Below are 22,308 nucleotides of genomic sequence, written 5' to 3' on the forward strand. Positions count from 1 at the left end.
TATCTCAACTTCTGAGATAAAGAGACTGATGAAATATACATGTGCCACAAAGACAGCTTAGTTTATTTCTCACCCACTTGGTGGAACAGAGAAAAATTATGTTCGTATATGTACAATATAATTAGGAAACATTGGTTAATGTACAATACCCCTTTCCCCAAATCTTTCTACACTTTCAAACATACGATTACATTCAGAACTGTTCTCCTTTGTCAATAAGTACTGTATAACTTTTTTCATGACAAAAACAAAACAAAAAGCCCCAAACCCATTAATATGACTTTTTAATGGATACCAGTGTGATGGAAGGGAATAAACTTTGTAAATTGCTGCAACATTATGTGGATGCATCTTAAAAATATTTAAGTCATGATATTAAAAACAAAACAAACCATGCTTTATGGCAGTGAGTGAAGTCCCACACATGAATTATACATTCTGAAATGGCTTATGGGGCTAGGTTGTTGCAGCAAAGTTTCTTGGATAGACAGTTAAGTAAAAAAAAAATAGCATCCTCTAGTGCACATGCTAATCAACTCCTATTGCCTTGCCTGAGATGTCTTCCCATTTAGAAAGTTCTTCCTGAGCTATTTCAGGATCCTCAGATATCACACCTATAACTCACAGAGTTAATCAAAAGGTGATCACAGAGGTGTGTCTATGAGATTGCAATAAGGGAAGGCAAGGACTCTACCTCCCTAATTGAGATACCACATAACAGTTGTGGATCTCCAGATTCAGAATATACTGCACCCATTTGCAGTCTGTTTATGTTGTTCACTAGTTAGAGCAAAAGTGCTGCAAAGAAGGGTAAGTGTGCTGGCACACACATCTTGTTTCACAAGTATCCTGCTAGCCAGAACACAATTCCATGGGGTAGTCCTGAGGGAGGTGTAGTTAGGTGCACCTGCCTACTCCTTTGAAAAGGAACAGCATGAACTCTCAGCTAGCACGTGCTTGAGTGCAGTATGTGCACTAAATAGGAGACCATATTCCCATGTGCTAGTCTGGTGCATCGGCCGGACACCCTCCCCTCCTAGCACCCATCAGAGGGCTAAGTAGAGTTCCTGCAATACTAGTGCATGTGTAGGGTGAGGGAAGAGGTGGAAAGTAAGCTCCCTTTCCACCTCATATGCACCAACACAGCACATGGAAGGATCTTTCCCTATCTAATCAAGGAGGCAAAAACTTGATTAAAATTCAGAGGATAAAGGCTACTTAATTTTCAGTTGCACCAAATACAATAATGTTTCAAGCATTGCATTAAAAAAATCTTTCATTAGACATGGCTTAGGGCAGGGCCACTCCCCTCACTAAATACTCCTTGCAAACTCCCAAATAGCAAGTCCTAATAACACCAGTGGTAAGGGTGCTGGAAAACTCATGAAAGCTCATAAAGGGAGAGACCAAGGTTTCTCACAGCAAGAGACTACAACTCCCACTACTGCAATCAACAGCACTTTGGGATTTACCATTTAGTGGGGGGGACAAAGCTCTTGGAACATGAAGACAAGTGCTTCATATCTAAATGACCTGCACTTACTTATATGCAGCAACAGTTCTAGTAACACACTATTAATACATAGCAGTTAAACATCAGTATGTTATTGATATTTAACTCATATGTAATAGGGATCTAGGTATGTCTACATAAAATCAGGAGACAAGTTGAAGCAAAAGCGATTTGTAACTGACAAGAAAAGAAGTAAAAAGAACAAAAATGTTCACTCACCTGACAGTAATAGAATACAAGGAAGTATAGTTTTGCACATCTTCATTTCTCCTGTAATATCTAACCACAGAGAAAACTACCCAGAAAACAAACCAAAACTCCTCTCTTTGTTCCCTCCAACCAGCAAGCTATGTGTGATTCTCTACGCACAGGCAACAGACTAAACTTGCTATCTCTCTGCCCCTGTGGCTTCCTGGGGTTCTAATCAGCCAATAAGAAGCAGGCCAAGTAATAAATTATCTGCTGAAAATGGCTAACATATCATGCAGGATATGAAACTTTAGGCTTTTTCAGAAGTCAATTTCATACACTGAATTTCAAAGTGAACTGTGCAGAGCATATGAGAGTTATAAAACTACCAACTGAATGGCAAAATCACGTGTAAAAACAGGTTCTGAGCTGTATAGTCATTTAGTAATGCTTAAATTATAAGGACCATATCATATTTAACACTTACCGAGTGATGTTTATCCATAGATCTCAAAGCACTTTATAATTATGGATATGTATCATTAGCCTCATTTTGAGGATGGGAAAACTGGGGCCCAAGGAGGTAAAATGTTTTGAAGATCATACAAGACAATTGCAGTCCCTTGCGCTAATCACTAGACAACAGTATATTCCACATTTCGTGAAAATAATTAATAGGTTATTTTTTGAACCCTGTTTTGATCTTGGCCTTCACAACATCCTCTGGTAAGGAGTTCCACAGGTTGTGTTGTGTGAAGAAATACTTCCTTTTATTTGTTTTAAACCTGCTGCCTATTAATTTAATTTGGTGACCCTTAGTTCTTGTGTTATGAGAAGTAGTAAACAACACTTCCTTATCTACTTTCTCTACATGAGTCATAATTTTATAGACCTCAATCATATCTCCCCTTAGCCGTCTCTTTTCCAAACTGAAAAGTCCCAGTCTTATTAATCTCTTCTCATACGGAAGCCATTCCATACCTCTAATAATTTTTGTTGCCATTTTCTGAACCTTTTCCAATTCCAATATATCTTTTTTGAGATGAGGCGACCACATCTGCACACAGTATTAAAGATGTGGGCATACCATGGATTTATATAGATACAACATGATATTTTCTGTCCTATTATCTATCCCTTTCTTAATTATTCCTAGCATTCTGTTAGCTTTTTTGACTGCCACTGCACATTGAGTGGATATTTTCAAAGAACTATCCACAATGACTCCAAGATCTCTTGGGGGAAAGGGTACAAAAAAGTATTCAGTGCCATTAGGAACAACTACCAGTAAAAATGTGTGATGCAGGATTAGATGTTCCAGGAAATGTTCCTTCATGTCATTTCTGAAAATTGCACGTGAACTGTGTTGGAGACTCTTACTTGTGAGCTCCTGTTTTGGACTGATAAAGTGAGAGTGGATGAAACCAAACAGCTACAAAATGCAGAACAGAAAAGCAACTGTGTCTCAGTGATTATTTGGTGTCTCATAAAATGCTACCTCTACAGTATATGATACTATTTAATGGCCTCATCCTTCAAGTAGTCATTACCACTTACTAATTGACAAGGTCCAGCGGAAGTCAGAACACGAACTAGGAGTCTCCTCCCCCCCAGATTACTTTGCAGGATCTCATTCTTTACACGTACAATTTCATAAGAGATTCACGTATCAAAGTTACATGGAAAATCAGTGCAAAAATGCTAACGTTCATTAAATTTCTTACACATAAAACTTTCAAATATGTAAACTGCTATTGAGCAGTTACAAATCCTTATGTAAAAAACTGGTTACAAGTGCAAGATGAATTAGAGGGTGTGTCTGACCATGTATTCCTGGCACACTTAGGCCCCTATCCAGTAAAGAACTTGAGTGTGGGCTTAACTTTAAACACATAAGCAGGCTGTTATAGGTTTATTCCCCACTTTGAACTTTAGCGTTCACAAGATGGGGACCTGCATGGACTCCTCTAAACTAAAATCCTAGTTTAGATCTGGTTCTCGCTGCCACCAGTCAAGTTTTAAGTGTCTGACACACTCCCTGTTCCCCCAAAAACTTTTCCTGGGGAACACAGATCCAAACACCTTGAATCTCAGCACAAAGGGAAATAATCCATTTCCCCCACCTTCTTCCCCCTCCCCTTGTCCTTGGGAGAGATACCTTGATTCAAACTCCTTGAATCAAACAAAGAGGGATTCACTTTTCCCCCTCCCCTTCCCCTGAAAATCCAAACAAGGGAAGAAATCAATCAAGTTCTAAAAAAGAAAAGATTTTATTAAAGAAAGAAAGAAAGAAAGAAAGTACATTATCTCTGTAATACCAGGATGGAAAATATCACAGGGTCTGACTTATAAACCTGGAGAGACTTCCCCCTCCCTCCTCCTCAGAATAATCAAAGTAACAGCAAACCGCAATAAAGAATTTATCCAGCAAACACACAATTGCAAATACAGAAAGTAACTCAAAAGACTAATCCGCCTTTTTAACTAATACTCACTATATTGAATAGAAGAAGCTATTTCAGGAAACTTGGAGAACTTGAAGGATATGACTGGCATCTCTTAAATCCAAAAAGAGACTCAATCCAAAACAAAGGACACAGACAAAGACTTCCCTCCACAGAGATTTTAAATTATCCTGTCCCTTGATTGGTCCTCTGGTCAGGTGTTCATCAGGTTACTGAGCTTGTTAACCCTTTATAGGTAAAAGAGACCTTAACCCTGATCTGTTTGTTTATGACACAGGCCCATTGTAATCAACATGGCTAATTATGGGTCAGACTTCAAGTCGCTTATTCCCACTGGTAAGAAGTTAGCCACACAAGTAGCATCCATTGTCTTCACTGGGACTATTAATGAGAGTAAATGCTCACCGGTGGGACTAACAGGGTCACAAATTGATCTGTGTGCCCAAAATTAAGCACATGCTTAAGTGATTTGTAGGATTTTGGGCCTTAGAGCTCCCGCTGACATCACTGGGCATTTGTGATGGGCAGGGGATTCAGCAGGAGGAGGCTTGGTTTATAATAATCATAAAGCTGGAAGGAAAACACATGACTGAATTGTGCACTTCATCCTGACACCAGTGTTGTCCCATGTAAAGAACATGTGACCCCTGTACATAAGTGTATTGACTAAGCTAAAAGCAGGCACTGATCCTGAAAAGGAATCTGTGTGGAAGGACCCCCGTGTTCCTATGAATCTCTTTGCAGAAATGGGAAAAATGAGGAATTCAATTATGTGTAAATCCACCTCTTGTCTTTATTCCTATTCTTTCCTCACTAAGGACCCATGCCACTGAATAGTGGAAAGTGTCACTTTTGTCTGCATTGTTCCAGTGTGTAACTCTGGTTAATGAACAAAGTTAGGTAAAACGAATCTGGGCAGATCTGTGAATCCCAGAAGGCCTTGTGATTCCAGTACTATCACATGATCAGAACTTTTCAATGGGAGAACAAGCTTCTCTAGCATCCAAAATAACTATTGGTGCTCAACTGTTCCTTTTGTGCTGAGGTCACTTCTTTCAACTCTGCAGTGAGACATCCTGGCACATGTGTCTATATTTTTTTAAAATAAAACAGAGGACATTAGATAGTCATAACTCAACTACCTGCCTTCGGAGTCCTTGCATCTAGAGCATTATAGGTAATTATCTGCTTTTAAATAATAGCGGCCAGATTTTTCAGACTAAGGAACCTAACACTGGGAACAAAGTTTGAAAATTTCAGCCACAGTTTAGTATATTGAGGTTACATTTTTAAGTGCTAACATAACATGAGACACAGATCTTTTTAGTATTTTTAAAATACCATCACTGAAATTTTCTATTTAGACATAAGACAACAGCTAAAATATGAACATACAAATAACTAAGTACATAAATTAGAAACCACTTTCATTTTAGTTTTTACTTTGTTTATGCTTGATTCTAGATAACTCCTGTGAAGCCAGTACACAAGACCACTCTCTTTAGGTAACCTCCTGTGTTAAGAGGCAGCTCCAAAACATCTGCAGATATAATGGGATATGTTCTGCTCAGGTTTTAATAGAAGACCACCATAAACTATTTTTATTGCCCGAGTGGTCACTTAAAAATATTTTACTATAATTAAAAGAAATGGCAATCAAATCACCCAGAAAATGTCCAGTATGCACTAAAACTATAGTTAATTAGTCTCCAACAGGTTAGTGTTTAACTTTATTGCAGCTTAACAATTTCCCTATTATGAACTTAGAAAACATCCAAATATAAATGAAGAGAGAAAACATAGGAATAAAATATGTATCCAAACACAGGGGAATACAGATAAAGTGCAGAAAGACACAAAGAAGTAGGCTGTTCACTGAAGTTTAAATACAATAGAATCTCCAGTTGCAATGCTATGAAAGCCCTGGTATCCACAAAGATCAAAACTGTTTGTTGAGATAGTCTCTAGGGTAAGATGTTCATGCCCACTGTTCCATAACAAAAATCTCTCTCAGCAATTGGACACCATGGCCATGAGCAGACATTAATGGACATATGCTCTCGTTTTTGAGCCAGATTCCTTGGTGGGTCTGATGGCCTGTGTGAAATGAAACACTGATCCATATCACTGCATGGTCTTTTTTAGGTCATTGCTTGTCACATCATCCCCTCCAGGAAGGTCTGGGGGCAGAATGGAATGCTCAGCAGGGGCATAGACATCTCTTCTTGCAGAGGCTGAGGATCCACGAGGGAGAATAAACCCAGTTTTTGTGGACCTCAGCATGTGTTTCCCCTATAATACCCCCTACCACACAGACAGAACAGCAGTCTACCCTGGCACGCTACCACTGTTTTTACTTTCACCTGCTACCCACCATACCTCCTGCATAGTTTGTCAAGCTATGGTGTTATCTCTATTCGGAGCTGCCCCAAGAAAAGAAAAAACCCCATAGAGACTGTCTTGTGACTACACCCCCTATCCACTTAGCTAGCACTTAGCGCCATGGTGCTCAGGTTCCACGTAGGAGCCACAGAGGGGTGGGATTGGTGCTTATGCAATGGGATGCTACTGTCTAAACCTTCCTCCACATGTGCAGGGCCCTTCTGCATCTCCTTTCTTCCAACGGGGTTTTTATTTTGTTTTGTTTACTCATAATTTTCCTCCACTTTGTCAAGCCTGACCTTAAAAACCTCTAAGGAAGGAGATTCCACCACCTCCCTAGGTAACCCATTCCAGTGCTTCACCACTCTCCTAGTGAAAAAGTTTTTCCTAATATCCAACCTAAACCTCCCCCACTGCAACTTGAGACCATTACTCCTTGTTCTGTCATCTGGTACCACTGAGAACAGTCTAGATCCATCCTCTTTGGAACCCCCTGACTAGATGATCACAATGATCTCTTCTGGCCTTGGAATCTGTGAATATATAAAATAATCTTGTTTGGGGAGAGTGGGGAGATGTGGTGCCGCCAGGGTACCTTAGGTTGTGGGATCTGATATACTGATGAATGTTCAATGGTTACTCTATGAACAATAGGATGTTATAAAGCAGACACCAAATAGTTGAGTCCTCCTCATCTCTAACTCGAAAGAAATATCTTCATAAACTGGACCATAGTGAAGGGAAACCTGTACAATAAGTAATTTAATTTGTTTTTATTTTAAATTAATTTATTGTTAATGAAACATGACAGATTGATACTAGAACTCCTTTGCTTGGCAACAAAATCCTGAAAATAAATGTGTCTATTTAAATACAGAGCAGATAGGTATCCCCATGGTGCTCCAAAAACCTGCCTCAAAGGTGACCCCCTTGAAGGGACGCCTCCAGCCCCCTTTAGCAAAATTGGTGGTTGCATTTTATGACAACTGAAGAATGATTGCCTGGCTCTGTAACAAAATGAGATTGTTCAGACAGATTTGGGAGTCCCTTTTGGACAGCATAGAAAGGAAAAAAAACATATGTTGCTACACCTACATTGCTGTTGTGATTTGGAGTTGGAGAATGACCTCTAGTGGCAGATTGGTAATGAGACATTTATTACTGAGAAAAGTGTCAACCATTCAATTTTGAAACTGTACTGTATGTAGCTATATAATTTTTCTATTACCACATCTTTAAGAGTAAAGTGAGCCCCTCACTCCCATCCTTTTCCACTGCCTTTGCACTAGAATACTCTCTGTGGGTCAGGTTAAGATGACTGCTATTACACACTGAGTCATACAAACTGTGCTCTTTTGCACTCTTTCCTTCAGAAAACTTTACACAGGTTTTTTTTCCCCCATAGTTGGCTACAAAATTTCATGCATATCTACACTGAGTTTCCTCAGAATCATTCCGATAGAAGCAGTGGGATTTGGCTCCAGAAATAAACAGATCTCGGAACATCCACAGAAGTAACTACAGAGAAGCTGAGGCTTTCTGCACTGTTCCCTAAGCTTCCTTCTTCCCTTGTGTGGGAGGGTGGGCAAACTTTTTGGCCTGAAAGCCACATTGGGGTTGCAAAACTGTATGGAGGGCTGGGTAGGGAAGGCTGTGCCTGGCCCCCACCCCTATCTGCCCCCTCCCAGTTCCCGCCCCCTGACTTCCCCCCTCAGAACCCCAAGCCATCCAACCCCCGCTCCTTGTCCCCAACTGTCCCCTGGGACCTCCCCCATCCAACCCCCCTGCTCCCCCCTGCTCCCCCTGACTGCCCTGACCCTTATCCACACCCCAGCCCCCAACAGGTCCCCTGGGACCCCAAGCCTATCCAACCTCCCCGTTCCCCGTCCCCTGACCCCTATCTACACCTCTGCCCCCTGACAGGCCCCCTGGGACTCCCACACTTATCCAACCCCCACTGTTCCCCATCCCTGACTGCCCCCCCAGAACCTCCACCCCATCCAACCACCCCCTACTCCCTGTCCCCTGATTTCCCCCCAGAACCCTCTGCCCCTTATCCAACCTCCCAGTCCCCTTACCCTGCAGGAGCTGCACACGCTGCTGCTCTGCTCCGCAGGAGCCTGCAGCTCCGCCACCCAGAGTGCTGCCCCCGTGGCTGTGGGGGATGGGGGACAGCAGGGGAGGGGCTGGGGACTAGCTTCCCTGGCCGGGAGCTCAAGGGCCATAGTTTGCCCACCTCTGATGTAGAGGGAGTTATGTCTAGTTTGACTAGCAACAACTCCTAGGTGGATTGTCACTTGGAAATCTACCCAGAACTGAGGGATCAGGAGGTGGAGAGAAGTGGTTCCTTGCTCTCTTTGCTGGTCTTAAGTTGTGAAACCCGTATTAAACAAAGGGGCCTTCAAGAAAGCTGGAGGCAAATAAAGGTCCCACCTCAGATTTGGGGACTGTTGCCATGTATTTTAACACCCTCTACTTTTTGTACCAGAGAATAACCCCATGTGTAGCCCTGTGTATTTTAGGTCTGTCTGTGCTATTGCTTTAACCAACATGCAAGGAAATGGAAGATGGTAAAGGGTGAACCAGCGAAGTTCCGGTCTGAGAATTATTTTAAAAAGAACTAGAATACTGAACAATAGTAAGTATGGTCACACCATTGTAAATCAGGAATGACGCCACTGAAGTCAATGGAGTTTCATTTATGTGAAACTAGCATAAAAGAGAGGAGTATCAGGTCCCCAGAGTACTGCTCACAGCCGTGCCTGTAAATTAAATCATTTCTACATGAAGAGCATGAGGCTATTATATTAAGAAATTGTTTTAATATATTCTGTTAAAGCACCACTCAAATTCTTCTAAAAATATTTTATTAATTTAATACTCTGGGTCACGTCTCAGGTCTGGTGCTTTTCTTGCTGGGCTCTGCCTGACTTCTCTAGTCAAATCTCATGTTCATGAGATCTCTGGGTCAGTGTATCCCAGAATGCATTGCTACTCTTCTGACTCAAGTGAAGAAACAGATTCAGGAGATCTAAGGACGAGAGTTGATCAAGCGGAGATTGTCAGGTCCACTAAGAGGGATTTCAGCAAAATTACTGGAGGAAGATTTTTGGGAAAAAGAAAGGAGTTTAAACAAATGGTTGCAAACCTAGCCAAGAGTTTAGATATGGTTCTTCTTTCAATTTGGAATGAGGGTTGGACAAGTTTTTATTCCTTATGAGCCATATTAAGCATATATAAGCAGTTTCTGCTTTTCCAGGAAACACGGACTGTGCATGTTGCACTTTGAAGAGAAGGACAGAGCTCTAACTGGAGCAGTGTAAAACTCGGTCCTGTGGTTCACAATGAGTTTGAACCTTTTATGCTTTTTCGTTTGTTTGTTTGTTTCATTTATCTTGGGGTTATGCCTGATGAGTTTCACTTTGAATTTTGCATTCAAACTTACCCCAAACTCAAAGCCAAACTTAGCTGAAGCCAATGATTTTGTGTGGTTTCATGTAGAAATCATTATTATTATTATTTATTTGTATTGCGGCAGTGCCCACTCAAGGACCTGTGCCCAACTGTTCTAGACACTGCTCACAAATGTAATGAAAAGACAGTTGCTGGCTTGCAGAGTTCATAAGTAATGTGAGACTGTCTAATTTCTCATGCTTGCCACCCAAAATGATAGATCCTTCTCAACTGCCCATGGAAAGGGAAGATTTGAAAACAGGCCCAGATACAATCAGAACTAAGCCTGAAATATAGCTCAAGTTATTCAAAAGGTTTGCCAAGTTGGTTTCAGTAAAACAATGCCAAATTTTGTGTTCAAAACAAACCCCCAAACCTGGGGAAAGTTTTGGCTTATGTAACAAAAGGCTCACAGAGATCTTGCCCTAATGATTATCTTAAACTGGCCCAACTCGCCTCAGTTCACAAAATGAATGTAGTAGTTTGAATTCAGTGCCAAGACTAATTTGCAAAAGGACGAATGTTGGATTTTTATATGGACCCATTTCATCCCCAAAATGTGATATAGTTCAATCACTATTGACTCCAAGTTAAGGAGAGGCTGACAGCTAGCATGTCACTTATTTTAAGATATCTGTGGCTGTCAAATTCAAAACTCCAAAGAAAAACAAACAAAATACAGGATTTCAAAACCATGTGAAATCAGAGCTGTCATCTCTCTCAAGGATTTTCCATTGTGCCTGCTGTACTATTTTAAAGCTAAGATATCCCAGATGTTTGAGGGATATTTTCTCATGATGACTGCAACACTCTTGGATTTAAACTTTTCCTAATGTATTTTAATTAATTTAAACTTTAGCATTTATTCTGCAATCCCTGTTCTGTTACCATAAGAACAGCCATACTGGGTCAGACCAAAGGTCCATCTAGCCCAGTAGCCTGTCTTCCGACAGTGGCCAGTGCCAGGTGCTCCAGAGGAAATGAACAGAACAGGTAATCATCAAGTGATCCATCCCGTCACCCATTCCCAGCTTCTGGCAAACAGAAAGTTACCATCACCAGGGTAACTATAATACAGTAATGAAAATGGGGCTTAGCAAGTCTGGATGTCTCGGATAGGTTCTGAAAGCTGCTCGTTTCAAATTTGGGGGACATACTCTGCTATTCAGAACAACAAAATATGGCAGAGAAAACTTGAAAACTGTGGAAGGGGTAGAGCAGCGTCTCTACTGAATATTCCCTCCTGCCTTTCAGAGGCCATCAGGGGCGGCTCCAGGCACCAGCACGCCAAGCGCGTGCTTGGGGCGGCAAGCCACTGGGGGCGCTCTGCCGGTCGCCGTGAGGGCGGCAGGCAGGCTGCCTTCAGCGGCTTGCCTGTGGAGGGTCCACCGAAGCCACGGGACCAGCGGACCCTCTGCAGGCATGCCGCCGAAGGCAGCCTGCCTGCCGTGCTTGGGGCGGCAAAATGCCTAGAGCTGCCCCTGGAGGCTATGAAGATACCAGTGCTCTAACTTTGTCAGGGCCAGGCCTCTACTGCTTTGAGCCACGGTCGAGCAGAGGAGCTGCCACTCTCTATGGCATGCTACTTTAGATAAAAGGTGGTTTATTGAATGAAAATCCACTTGTAAGTTACTGCTGATGGGACTAACAGTAATTCTCACTTTGTGCCCCTCACAGGGAATGGGGGTTAGGGTGCCGCTAAATAGGCAAAAACAACATGGCTCCCTTTTGAGCTATGTGATCATGGTAATGGAAGGAGGCCAGTTAGCTGTTGGGTGGGAGGATGCAAGTCAGCTTCCCTCACATCCCATACCCTACCCTTTCCATGCCTGACTCCAAGCCCTTCACTTAGGGGAGAATTAGGCAGAAGCTTCTCGAGTTCAAGGTTTTAACACTCTCTAGACTCCTTGGGAGGATAGCAGTTGGCTCCTGGGTCAGAAGTGCCAGCAAATGTACTGTTTTTCTGATGCCAAAGAACCACTAAAGATCACAATATTAAAAGACAGCAACAAGTCCAATCTCCCCAGAGACTTAGTATACTATGAGCCCAGCATGAATTGTATGCAATCTCTATGTAGCGGAGAAGCCTAATAGGGCATAACATTCATGGATCAAGTAGGGCACCAAACTATTTATCTTAATGTTTCTGAGTCTTGCAAATTGTTCTGGTTTGTGTTTGGGCTAAAATTCTAGCTGGTCATATTCCTTTAAAATAAAACCCGTTCACTCATCCAATACTATATAGTCTCTTTATTAGGCTATTGCAAATCACTTTATTTTGTCTCTCTTGCTAAACCCATACATAAACTGCAGACTGATTTAAATGCTGTGGCTAGATTGCTTACATTCACTGCCCATAATCACCATATTACATCAGAAACCAAGACATATAATTGGCTTGGACTTGCCTGACGTATTGATTTTAACTTGGCATTTATGGTCTGCAAGGGTGCAAATGGATTGGGCCTGGTGTACACTGCTGGCAGATGGTTTCTTGTCGCCTTCTCTCTGCACTCCCTTGCTCTGACACATGCTAAGATGTTTTTCAGTGAGCTAAGAGCTGTTTGTTGTTTCATCAGTAACGGTAACATTAAAGTCCTTTGAAGCTAGGCCATTAGCCTCTTAGGGGCACGAGTTTAAAAATGTTCTATTACTGTTTTTAAAAACAGCAGTTTTGCCTCGTCTACACTGACTCAGCCAATTGTTTATCCCACATGGGCAGAAAGCATTTGCAGACCTCTGTTGTAATAAAGTAATTTCCTAGCAAAGATAAGACTTCCAGTGTAGACAGGGCCAGACCCACCAAAACTCAATGTGAAGCCACGTCAAAACCTTACGTTAACATTGTTTTTAATGTGGGTAGCTGACATTTGCCACATAATGATGATGGCTGTTTTCCTATAACCCTCTGAGAGGTTACTGAAATGAGAGGCACTGTAGAATTAAAGCTTAGTTTGTATTTTTTTTACACTCATACCACATCATATGCTTATACCTATTTTCAAAATAAAAGACAAACAATTATGGTACAGATGATCTATAAAATATGGTTTATAGGGCCAGTTACTGTATGGACAGAAGAGGACAATTAGTGTAATTTTAAAATGGCTTATTTTTCTGCTAACTTAAAAAATATGTGGCTAATTCACTAGCTTAATAATATAAGTGGGCAGATGTCACCACATTTTTTCAAAAGGATCTGAGAAGAGACATATCTGAACAATCCCATGTTCTTATGAAATGGAATATTTTTCCACTTTTATTTTGAACTTCTATATGCTGCACTGTTTCTTGTCTACAATGATGAGACTAATTAATAAATTAATTCAATAAGTTTATTGAAGTTTTAATTGAAGATGGAATGGAATACAAAACCAGAAGGGCTCTGTTTCCTAGATCAAAGTTTAATACAGCTCAAAATAATAGCAACCTCATCAGAACAACTGGTTTCCATCATTTGGGAACAAAATCTTGCAAGATTTTTAGTACCAAATATCAAAATCCTAGTTGTAGTTTGGCCTTGAATTTGAATTCTAGCCTAAACCAAATATAGAGCCAAACATCTTTCTCCCTGGGCTAACACAGTGTGAAGTTCTTTAATCTCCTACATCAATATAAAGTGTATATTTTCAGTATCTAGAATATATCTCATTCTTCATCTTATGCCACAGGATTTATTTTATCACTCCAGACTATGTTCCACTTCCTTCATCATTACTTACAGATAAGTTTTAAATTCCAAATAGTAGAGCTGGTTGGAAAATGGTAAATATTTTCCACAAAATAATTCAAAAGAAACAAAAATAATAATTTTCACAGATATCCCCTAGTTTTTCAACAAAAAACTGAAGATCTATTTTATTTATTACTATTTATTTATTTGGCATTTTGGTAACATTTATGGTTTTGGGGGGGCTTTTGTCCCCCAAATTGAAACATTTTGAATGAATCAACAATTTCCTGGAAATTTGTTTTTAGAAGAACAAGGTTTTATTAGAAAAAAAGGGTTGATAGAGAATTTTCAACCAGCTTTACTGAATGGTGGTTGGTTATTAACTAGTGACCGACTTTGGAAGTTTTGCAAATGCATTAACCCTCGTCTTGGGGAATTGTTTTCTTTACTCTTTGTTCATTTCTTCCTTAAAAAAAGACAAAAACACAATCTTGGAAATTATGGGCCAAAAAACAGTGCATTCCCTAACACAGTGCAAAGGTTGCACAGTTAAAATCACAAAGTCAAAAAATAACAGTAAGGGCTGAAATCCTGACATCATTGAAGTGAATGGCAAAACTCCTACTGACTTTAATAGGAGTCATGATTTCCTTCAAGGTCCCAACAACTATATTAATTTAGCAGTGTTCACCATAGGTGCCATTTTCTATCCCTCTTTCTTGTTAAAGAGAGTTAGTATACTTCTGTTAAGGTTGACAGATGTGTATTATGCATGACAGCTTTTAACATTGCAGTTGGAACCTTGGGCCAGATCCTCAACTTGTATAAGTTGTTGTAGCTCAGTTGTAATTAATAGAGCTGTGACATTTTACCCCAGCTGAGGATCTGGCCCCTTATCTTTGTCGTTGCCTGGCCTTTTGTTATTTTAACTGTACAATTGTCAGATTGTCCATCTAGTGCAGAATCCTTTCTCCAAGGGTGGACAGCGGCAGATGCTTCTGAGGGAAGTGCCAGAAACAGTGCAGCAGGCGGTTATGGGATGACCTACACATAAGGAGAGTTCATTGCTATTAAAGTTTTACTGAAATGGGGAGCCCCACTTTAAGGAGGATTCCAGGGGTCACTTCATAAGGGGGTCCAGTAGAGTCATGTTGCTGAAGTGTTTGCAGGTTCCAAGACCAGCATAGATGGTCCTTACCTCTAGTCATGTCGGAGAATCTGTGGGCTTTGGAGGTAGAACTGCAGTTTGATCCAATGAGGCACCCCCTATTTGATTAAACAATTTGGAAGGAAATCCATGAGGTGAGAGTTTTCCTCTCTATGTGTCTATCCATAGGAAAGGTCAATCTGGTCCTATGTTAGGGACTATTATGCGGCTGGAGGTGTCATAATGCCTAAAATCTTGAGTTCTTGACCACTGGATATTTTTGTAACTGAAGAGACTTAACCTCTCACTTTCCTGGCTAAATTCCTACTGGCTAACAACAATGTGGGCTACCTACATTTCCTCTGAAGTTTCAATTCCATCTTGAATTGTTGTATGGTGTTGCTGTGCATTGATCGTGAAAACATCTCTCTGCTACTGCACAAGTGGCTCCCTTTCACTAGTAAGGGAAGTGATCCAGGTATGTAAAGCTTGGGGAGCACTTTGGGATGCTTGGATGAAAGAGACAATATAAATGTGAGTACCATTATATGTAAACAAGTGTCACTGTCTAATTTGTTTTCCGCTACATGCTTCAGGAGGATATGACAACATTTTGAACTAGAGTTTTTAGAAACCCATGATTTTTTATTTTCATAAAAGATGACTTTATATTTTTCCAAATATATATCTTTCCTCTGCCCCATAAAAAAAAACCCTCCTTACAACAGCAAACTAAAATAAGTAAACCAAAACACAAATATAATATATGTAGGCTGTAGTGCGAAATTACTGACATTAATGTAAAGATTTAAGTTCTGTGTAGTAGTTAATGTATTCTGCATACAAAATATACATTTTCATCTCACTATATTAGGATTTATGACACTGTAATCATAAAATATGTTACAATATCGACAAGGTGGGTGAGGTAATATCTTTTATTGGACCTACTTCTGTTGGTGAGAGAGACAAGCTTTTGAGCTTACACAGAGCTCTCCTTCCAGTCTGGAAAACCAACTCAGAGTGTACCTCACCCACCTTGTGTCTCTAATATCCTGGAACCAACATGGATACAGCACTATGGCATGTTACTATATCTCATTTTGACGAGAAGAAAAACTCAGGAATTGAGACCTTGAACTAGTATTCTCTCCATTGAACACTAGAGGTCACCAAAGCCACAGACACAATTAAAGGGTTTGATTCTGATGCTTTTGAGCATTTCAGACAGATGCTTCAACCTCACTCCTGTGACTTTGATTTAGCTCTTACTGGAAGCCCTTTGGCTTCTCATTTTTAAGAAGAGTGAACTGCTTAGACTATTTCTTCCAAGCATTAAATGTCTAAAAGTATGGTTATGTAGCTAGTTGAAAGAGATGGGTGTTTCATGGTAATATGATTTATTTGTCCCTCAGATACTTGAGAGCTCCTTGGCTGATACCTGCTGTATTTGAGTTCTGAGTAATGTTGTTGAGACAGAACCACAGAACACCCAGCAGAAACACATGTCGTTTCAAATGAAACAGCATGGCCCATTTCAGGGAAGAAACAGTATTCCTTTACTGGTTCCATATGTGGTGTCTGAAGGGTTCAGTGAAGCAGAACACTCAAGAGCACCGATTGCATTTTTGATTAAGCAAAACCACTACCTTTTAATACATTCATGATTTTGAATTTCTAGAACCAGTGCTTATAACAAAATACCCCAGGGCCCATGAGTGTGGAAGAGCCAGGAAATGTTCAGATACCTCTATATCATACACCAGAAAACAAACACTCTTTAAAAAATTATATTCATCCTTCAACTATAAAAGATGGAAACCAATTTGAAGAAAATGTTTTCTACCTACCACATTGACAGTTTAATATTAAACAAGTGATCCGTTTGAATGCAAAAATCAACCAACTGTATTTATGTAATACATGATAGTGATGCAACTCTACAATAGGCTTTTTAGCAATGATTCATTTCATAGCAATATATAACTGGTGGAGTGTAATAAAAATACTATTGTACTTGTGGGCTTCTAACTATGATCAGCTGGTATTAGCTAACAAAAAATCTTCTCAGAAGTTACTCCTTCTTTAAGAAGCTACTCAGACCTTGCTTTGTCACAAAATTGACAGCCCTTGGACACTACAGCAATCCAAGATTGAAATTTTGGTACACCATTAAACCCTAAAAATTCAAGCAAGTAGCTATACCACATAGTTTTTATTCATGCTTGTTTTCATCATGTAGCCTTCATCTGACTTTGAACTTCATTTCACTTTGAGGTAGAGTACACACAGATTTTTTTTTTTAAGTTATGCAAAGTTAAAAGTTAAATCAGACAGGGGAAATCTTACCCTTGAAAGAAATCAAAACAACTGGACACTGTAAGTTATATATTTTCACTACTTTGTTTAAAGTAGCCCATTGCTGTACTTAAAACACTTCACATCAGTGTGTTATTTATGCTGCTGTAAACATATAGAAAAGCATGAAAGTCACATTTTCCATTGCATTCAAGGAGACAAATTTAATACTACAGCTATTGGAAATCTGTTTTATGATTCATGTGAAAGGTGTAGTTAAATGCAATGCTAGCTGCAGTCTGTAACAGCCTAAACACTGCAAGTACTAGACAGTTGTTAACTGAAAGAAAACATATTGGGCTAGATTCATTGGCAAGCTCAGCCTCTTTTGCACCTCTCCACAAAGCATTTGGAGTGTACTTATGAATCTGTCCCAGTATATTTAATAAATACATTCTAATACTGAGACAATCCATGAATGAAGAGGATCAATTATATAAAAATAAATATAGTGTGACCTAATGTGATCTAATATTAACAAGGGAGGAATCTCAGAAAAGCAGGGCCATCAGGGAACTGGTTACAGTTCCGTGATTCTAAAGGGGCAGAGATCATACACTGAGCCTGGAGCAGACTGGAGCATCTTGGAGACTCCTTTAACTTCTCCCTGATAATCCCCCTTAGAGGCCATGTGCCAGCGGAGCATAACCAGAATGCAGCGTGCTGTGACTACATCACTTCCCTGTTCATACCCAAACTCAGCCTATCCCCTGGGCTGGGGCAAAGTGTGAGAGAGGGAGGTGAAGGGGCCAGCTCCACACCAGCTGAGAGCTCCCCAAGCTAGGGAATTCAGCTCTGCTTGCTTTCTGCCCCCATCCGTGCCACTCAAGCAGTGCAAAGAAGCTGGAACATAAACCAGAATCTGGCCCCACATGCCTGCAGATCTACAAAGTGAGTCAGAGCCACTTTCTTTTAAACAATTGTTATAGTTTAGCTTAACCCCACTGTCATCGTTTAAAGCCCAGTATCTCTGCAGAACTAACAACTTGAAAGTCAGAATAACTCATTATGAATTAAGGACCTGATTCAAAGCCAATTGAAGACAATACGAGGCTTCAAAAGGCATTGGATCAGGCCCTAATTATTCCCCCTTGGTCTTTAGCACCCAGTTTTGTTGATGTTCAGGGCATGCTGCAAAGCCCATCTCTTTTCTCAGGCTTTTGCAGATGGAGAGCTGAGCTGAGGGGTGGGATGCGGGATTGTGAATGTGGAGTCAAGGGCATTGCATACTGGTTTCAGGGAAGGTGCTGACTGCTTTATTGTATTAGTTTATCATAGTCTTACTATTTGGTAAATGTGTCTAGAGCTCTGGAAAAGCCTTGTGTGTGTATATGTAATTCTACAATAAATAAGTCTTATTTCCTTCATATGTGACTCTGTGGCTCTGGAACTAGGAGAAGTCAATGGCAGATCCGACAAATGTAATATCTCATGCACATAACCATTTTGCTCATATTTTTGCTCTTCGATTTCACCTTCATCATGTTGTAAAAGCAGTTTGGATTTTAATTCCCACCCCCCACCCCTAAAAATAACCATTCTGTTAGAAAGATCTGACTCCTACAACTGAAAAATGTGGGAAACACCATCTGGGGGAGTTTATTCCAAGGAAGGGAGAATCCAGCACAGTCCGAAGTTTTGCATTGACTTTTGTGAGTCCTTTTTTCTTCATAGATGAAACCCAATTGATTTTCAAGAGAAAAATCAGTTTTTAAAAAATTACCTGGCAAGATCCTCATCCGCACTCTAGCTGCAGTGCAAAGCTGCCCTAAAGCAGGCTCCCTCAGCCACCTGAGATTCCCTGTATGCTGTAGCAGTATGTATGTATGTATGTATGTAATTTCCCACCCAGTCCCCGGCTCAGGATCTATGTTCAAGAAAAAGAGGATCTAGCCAAGGCACTCTATGGTTAGAAGTCCCTGGCTACTAGAATAACTTTTTGGGGACCCTGTTCAGCCTGCATAAGTCAGGACAACCCTGAGGCACTGGACCGTGCAGCTGGGCCCCCAATTTGGGGGAAGGGGTCACAAAGGTGGCGTAAAGGCCCCTCTGAACCTTTCTGATCAGGGTCTTCTGACCATGTACTGAGCGCAGCATGGCAGGTCAAGAGGATGTGGCCCCATGTTTTTTCCTACCAAGTCTGTGTTATGCCTGCAATGAAGATAACAATGAAAGATAACTTTGTGTTCTGATAGCAAGGCAGGGACACTCTCCCAGACCAGTGACCAGCTGCCCAGAGACAATGTAGCTGCTAGATTGCAATGGAAATCAATGTGCCACACAGAGAATATACTGTATGTGTTGGGGGAAATGCACAAAATTTATGGCTGCCCATTGCATAAGAAAGTCTGGGTGCTATTTTTGTTTCGCTGGTGATCATGGAACTGTTAGTAGACTTTATCCTAATTTAATGCATATTTCTGATCCAAAGTCCTTTTATGTGGCTCTGCATGGAAAAGGGCTGTGGTATTTGTCACAGAAAGTTGCAACTGATTAATCTGCTTTTAGAATTTTTAGTGTTTTATAAATTAGAATTGTTAATGAGACATAGTTGTGAGTGCAAACTCTTGGTGGAGACAGGAGCCACAGAGTCGCAGCGGAACAACTCTTTCAGCCACTTCAAATTTTCATGGCACAACGGAAACAACAGAACAACACAGGCAAAACCAGAAGAGAGCATGAACACAACTAACCCCTGACATGCAGTGAAACATATCTCAGTCATTGTTCAGTTTTCTAGACAGTTATGCAGCCTCTCCAACAAAAGTAAACTTCTTGTACTATGAAATCTTGGCAGGTCACATTTAAAAATGCCAGATGCTCTGCACATTCTGGTAGCAATCTGGATCTTGGGTTTGTTATATTTTCTTCCATGCTAAAATTATATTCAGAACATCCATGTGTCATGGGTAGTTTAGCAACTCAAAGGTTACACAGCCAAGATTAGGTCAGTGTGATTTTTCTTTCCTGTATTCAAAGGATAGGATATGATACCCTTAAGTGGTTCACTGAGGCAGCAGGACACCATTTCTGGTGTGGATTGCTCAACCTGCATCTAGATTATCAAAGAAATTACCTGTGACAGATTCTTTCTAAAGCTATCTGTGAAATGCCCAATCAAAAAAATTCTGCTATTGCCACAATTTTGAAATACTGAATACAGTAAGGAAGAGCTTGAGATACTATTGTGCCAGAACTCTTATGCCCTTTCTTGACACTCTAAATTCCCTGCTTAACAAATCACTGTGATGGTTTTTTGCGAAGTCCTATGGAAGCTATGGATCTAAGCTGTAAACTTTGGGTCCATTAACATGGCAAACATATGTCAATTTGCACATGCCTTGCAACCTTTCAATATTTCACCGATGGTCAATGATTTTCTGAGCCACACTGCTACATATCCAGTGTGGTCCTTCTTCAAATACATTAAAACCATTAAAACACTCTGTGAAAAGTAAAGTTGTTTGGACAACATTCTGTAAACTTGTTTTCAACATTTATTTCCTGTTCCCTCCCCTCCCCAAAATGCAAAATTTGAAAGTCAGAAATTGGAAATTTCATCAAATAATGAAAAATTTTGACCATCCCTTATGAGAACAAATTCATGTTCCAGAAACCCTAGTGGGGTTATGACTGGACTTGTGGAAACTGTTTCAGTTTAGACAAGGAACTTGTATAATTGCTGTATCTATAGCTGTGCCTGTTCATTAATATACCTACAAAGCAGAATTGCATCTTTTTGTAATATACCGTATCAGTGCTTCTCTGGGTCAAATTTATTCAACGAACAACATAGTCATGGCTCTGGGAGAACAACTAAAATGATCTGTAAGTTTTCTGGACGTAGTAATTTAATTCTGTACTTTCCACTCATTTTCCAGAAATTCCAACAATAAAATTAATACAATGTGCATAACAAAGGACATGCCTTAGGATTTTAAGCAAAAAGCTTCTGCATTTGGCAAAGCAATGGTTAGCATCAGCAGTAGCTATGCACAGCTGTAGAAAAAAGGCTTTCCTCCTCACACACATACTTTGCTTCATTTAGGTACCTACTGCATATATTTGCTTTGATCTCTGTTTTTAGTCAAAGGATTTTACTCCTTTTTGCTGCTACGTTGCAGCCTGAAATATATATTTGTTCTTTGCTTTGCAAAAGGTATCACCAATTATTAGACATTGTAATGACTAAAAATATCATCCACAGTTACATTATACAGGATAAAAATGTACAAGGGATATCAGTGCTTCAGGGCATAAGACAATCACTAACTGCCTGGAGTTAGGAAGGAAAAAATCCAAAACAAAAACAAAAAACTTTGCCTATGAGCAGATTATTGTGTTAAATTAAGACAGAATAAGGCTTGGAACTGGAGGCAAAGGCAAGGGAAATCAAGGAGCATGGATAAATGAACAGATTAAACTCACAACAATGAGTTTCTCCCCAAATAAAAATATCCCTTCTAACAAAAGTAATCAAAACCCCACCTAGCTGGGGTGCTGCAACAATTTATATAGTGGGGATGCTGAGAACCATTAAATTAAACTGTAAAGCCTACATATATAATGGAAACCACTTCAAGCCAGGGAGTGCACCATCACCCCCAGCACCCCTAGTTCCAGCACCTATGCTCACAGATTTAAAATAAGCATAAGCCTAGAGCTTACCTGCAGGATTCAGGTGAGTGGAGTATACACATTGTCCCATATCTGGAGCTCTTTAGGTATGACCAAAAATTAAATACAGTTACAGGTACAGAAAAGTCACAGGCCTGACAATTGCTTGTGTGCAAGGTGATGCCTATACAAACTTTCAGCTCTGTGTGAACACTCACCAGGCTGTGCACCTACTGTCACTGAACCAGACTTTCCTCAGCCTGGAGACCTTTCCTAACTAAGAAGGTGCAGAGAGCAAACAATGGATGAGGAACCGGCTGTGTCATCTTGCTACGAAGCAGGCAGACTTCTCACTGAGCAGAGCTCAAACCCTGGCCTTTCCTTGGCCTCCAGAGCAATGGAAGCCTAACTAGTGAGAGACTTCTGCTAGATATGGACTCCGCAAGCTTTATCCCTTTGCAGGTGACTGATAGAGAGAGAAGCCAGTTCTCCCAGTCTATCTGATACTTAT

The 22,308-nt window shown here is 40.4% G+C and overlaps 1 protein-coding gene across 4 annotated transcripts in view; it reads right to left on the reverse strand.

Moving 5' to 3' along the window:
* The window catches only part of LOC120406648 (uncharacterized protein C1235.01-like), a 44,751-nt gene extending 22,745 nt beyond the window's left edge, over positions 1-22,006 (reverse strand). For 2 of the 4 annotated variants that reach the window (XM_039541654.1, XM_039541650.1), the window contains exon 1: positions 1,733-1,955. In XM_039541654.1, coding sequence (XP_039397588.1) covers positions 1,733-1,778 — 46 coding nt within the window. In that variant the 5' untranslated portion in view covers positions 1,779-1,955. Of the gene's footprint in view, positions 1-1,732; positions 1,956-2,189; positions 2,209-21,848 lie in introns of those variants that run through there. The other 2 variants (XM_039541651.1, XM_039541653.1) reach the window with 2 other exon arrangements.
* Between the last annotated feature and the right edge of the window lie 302 nt (positions 22,007-22,308).

This window comes from Mauremys reevesii, linkage group 5 (genome assembly GCF_016161935.1).
Source record: "Mauremys reevesii isolate NIE-2019 linkage group 5, ASM1616193v1, whole genome shotgun sequence".
NCBI classification, from domain to species: domain Eukaryota; kingdom Metazoa; phylum Chordata; order Testudines; family Geoemydidae; genus Mauremys; species Mauremys reevesii.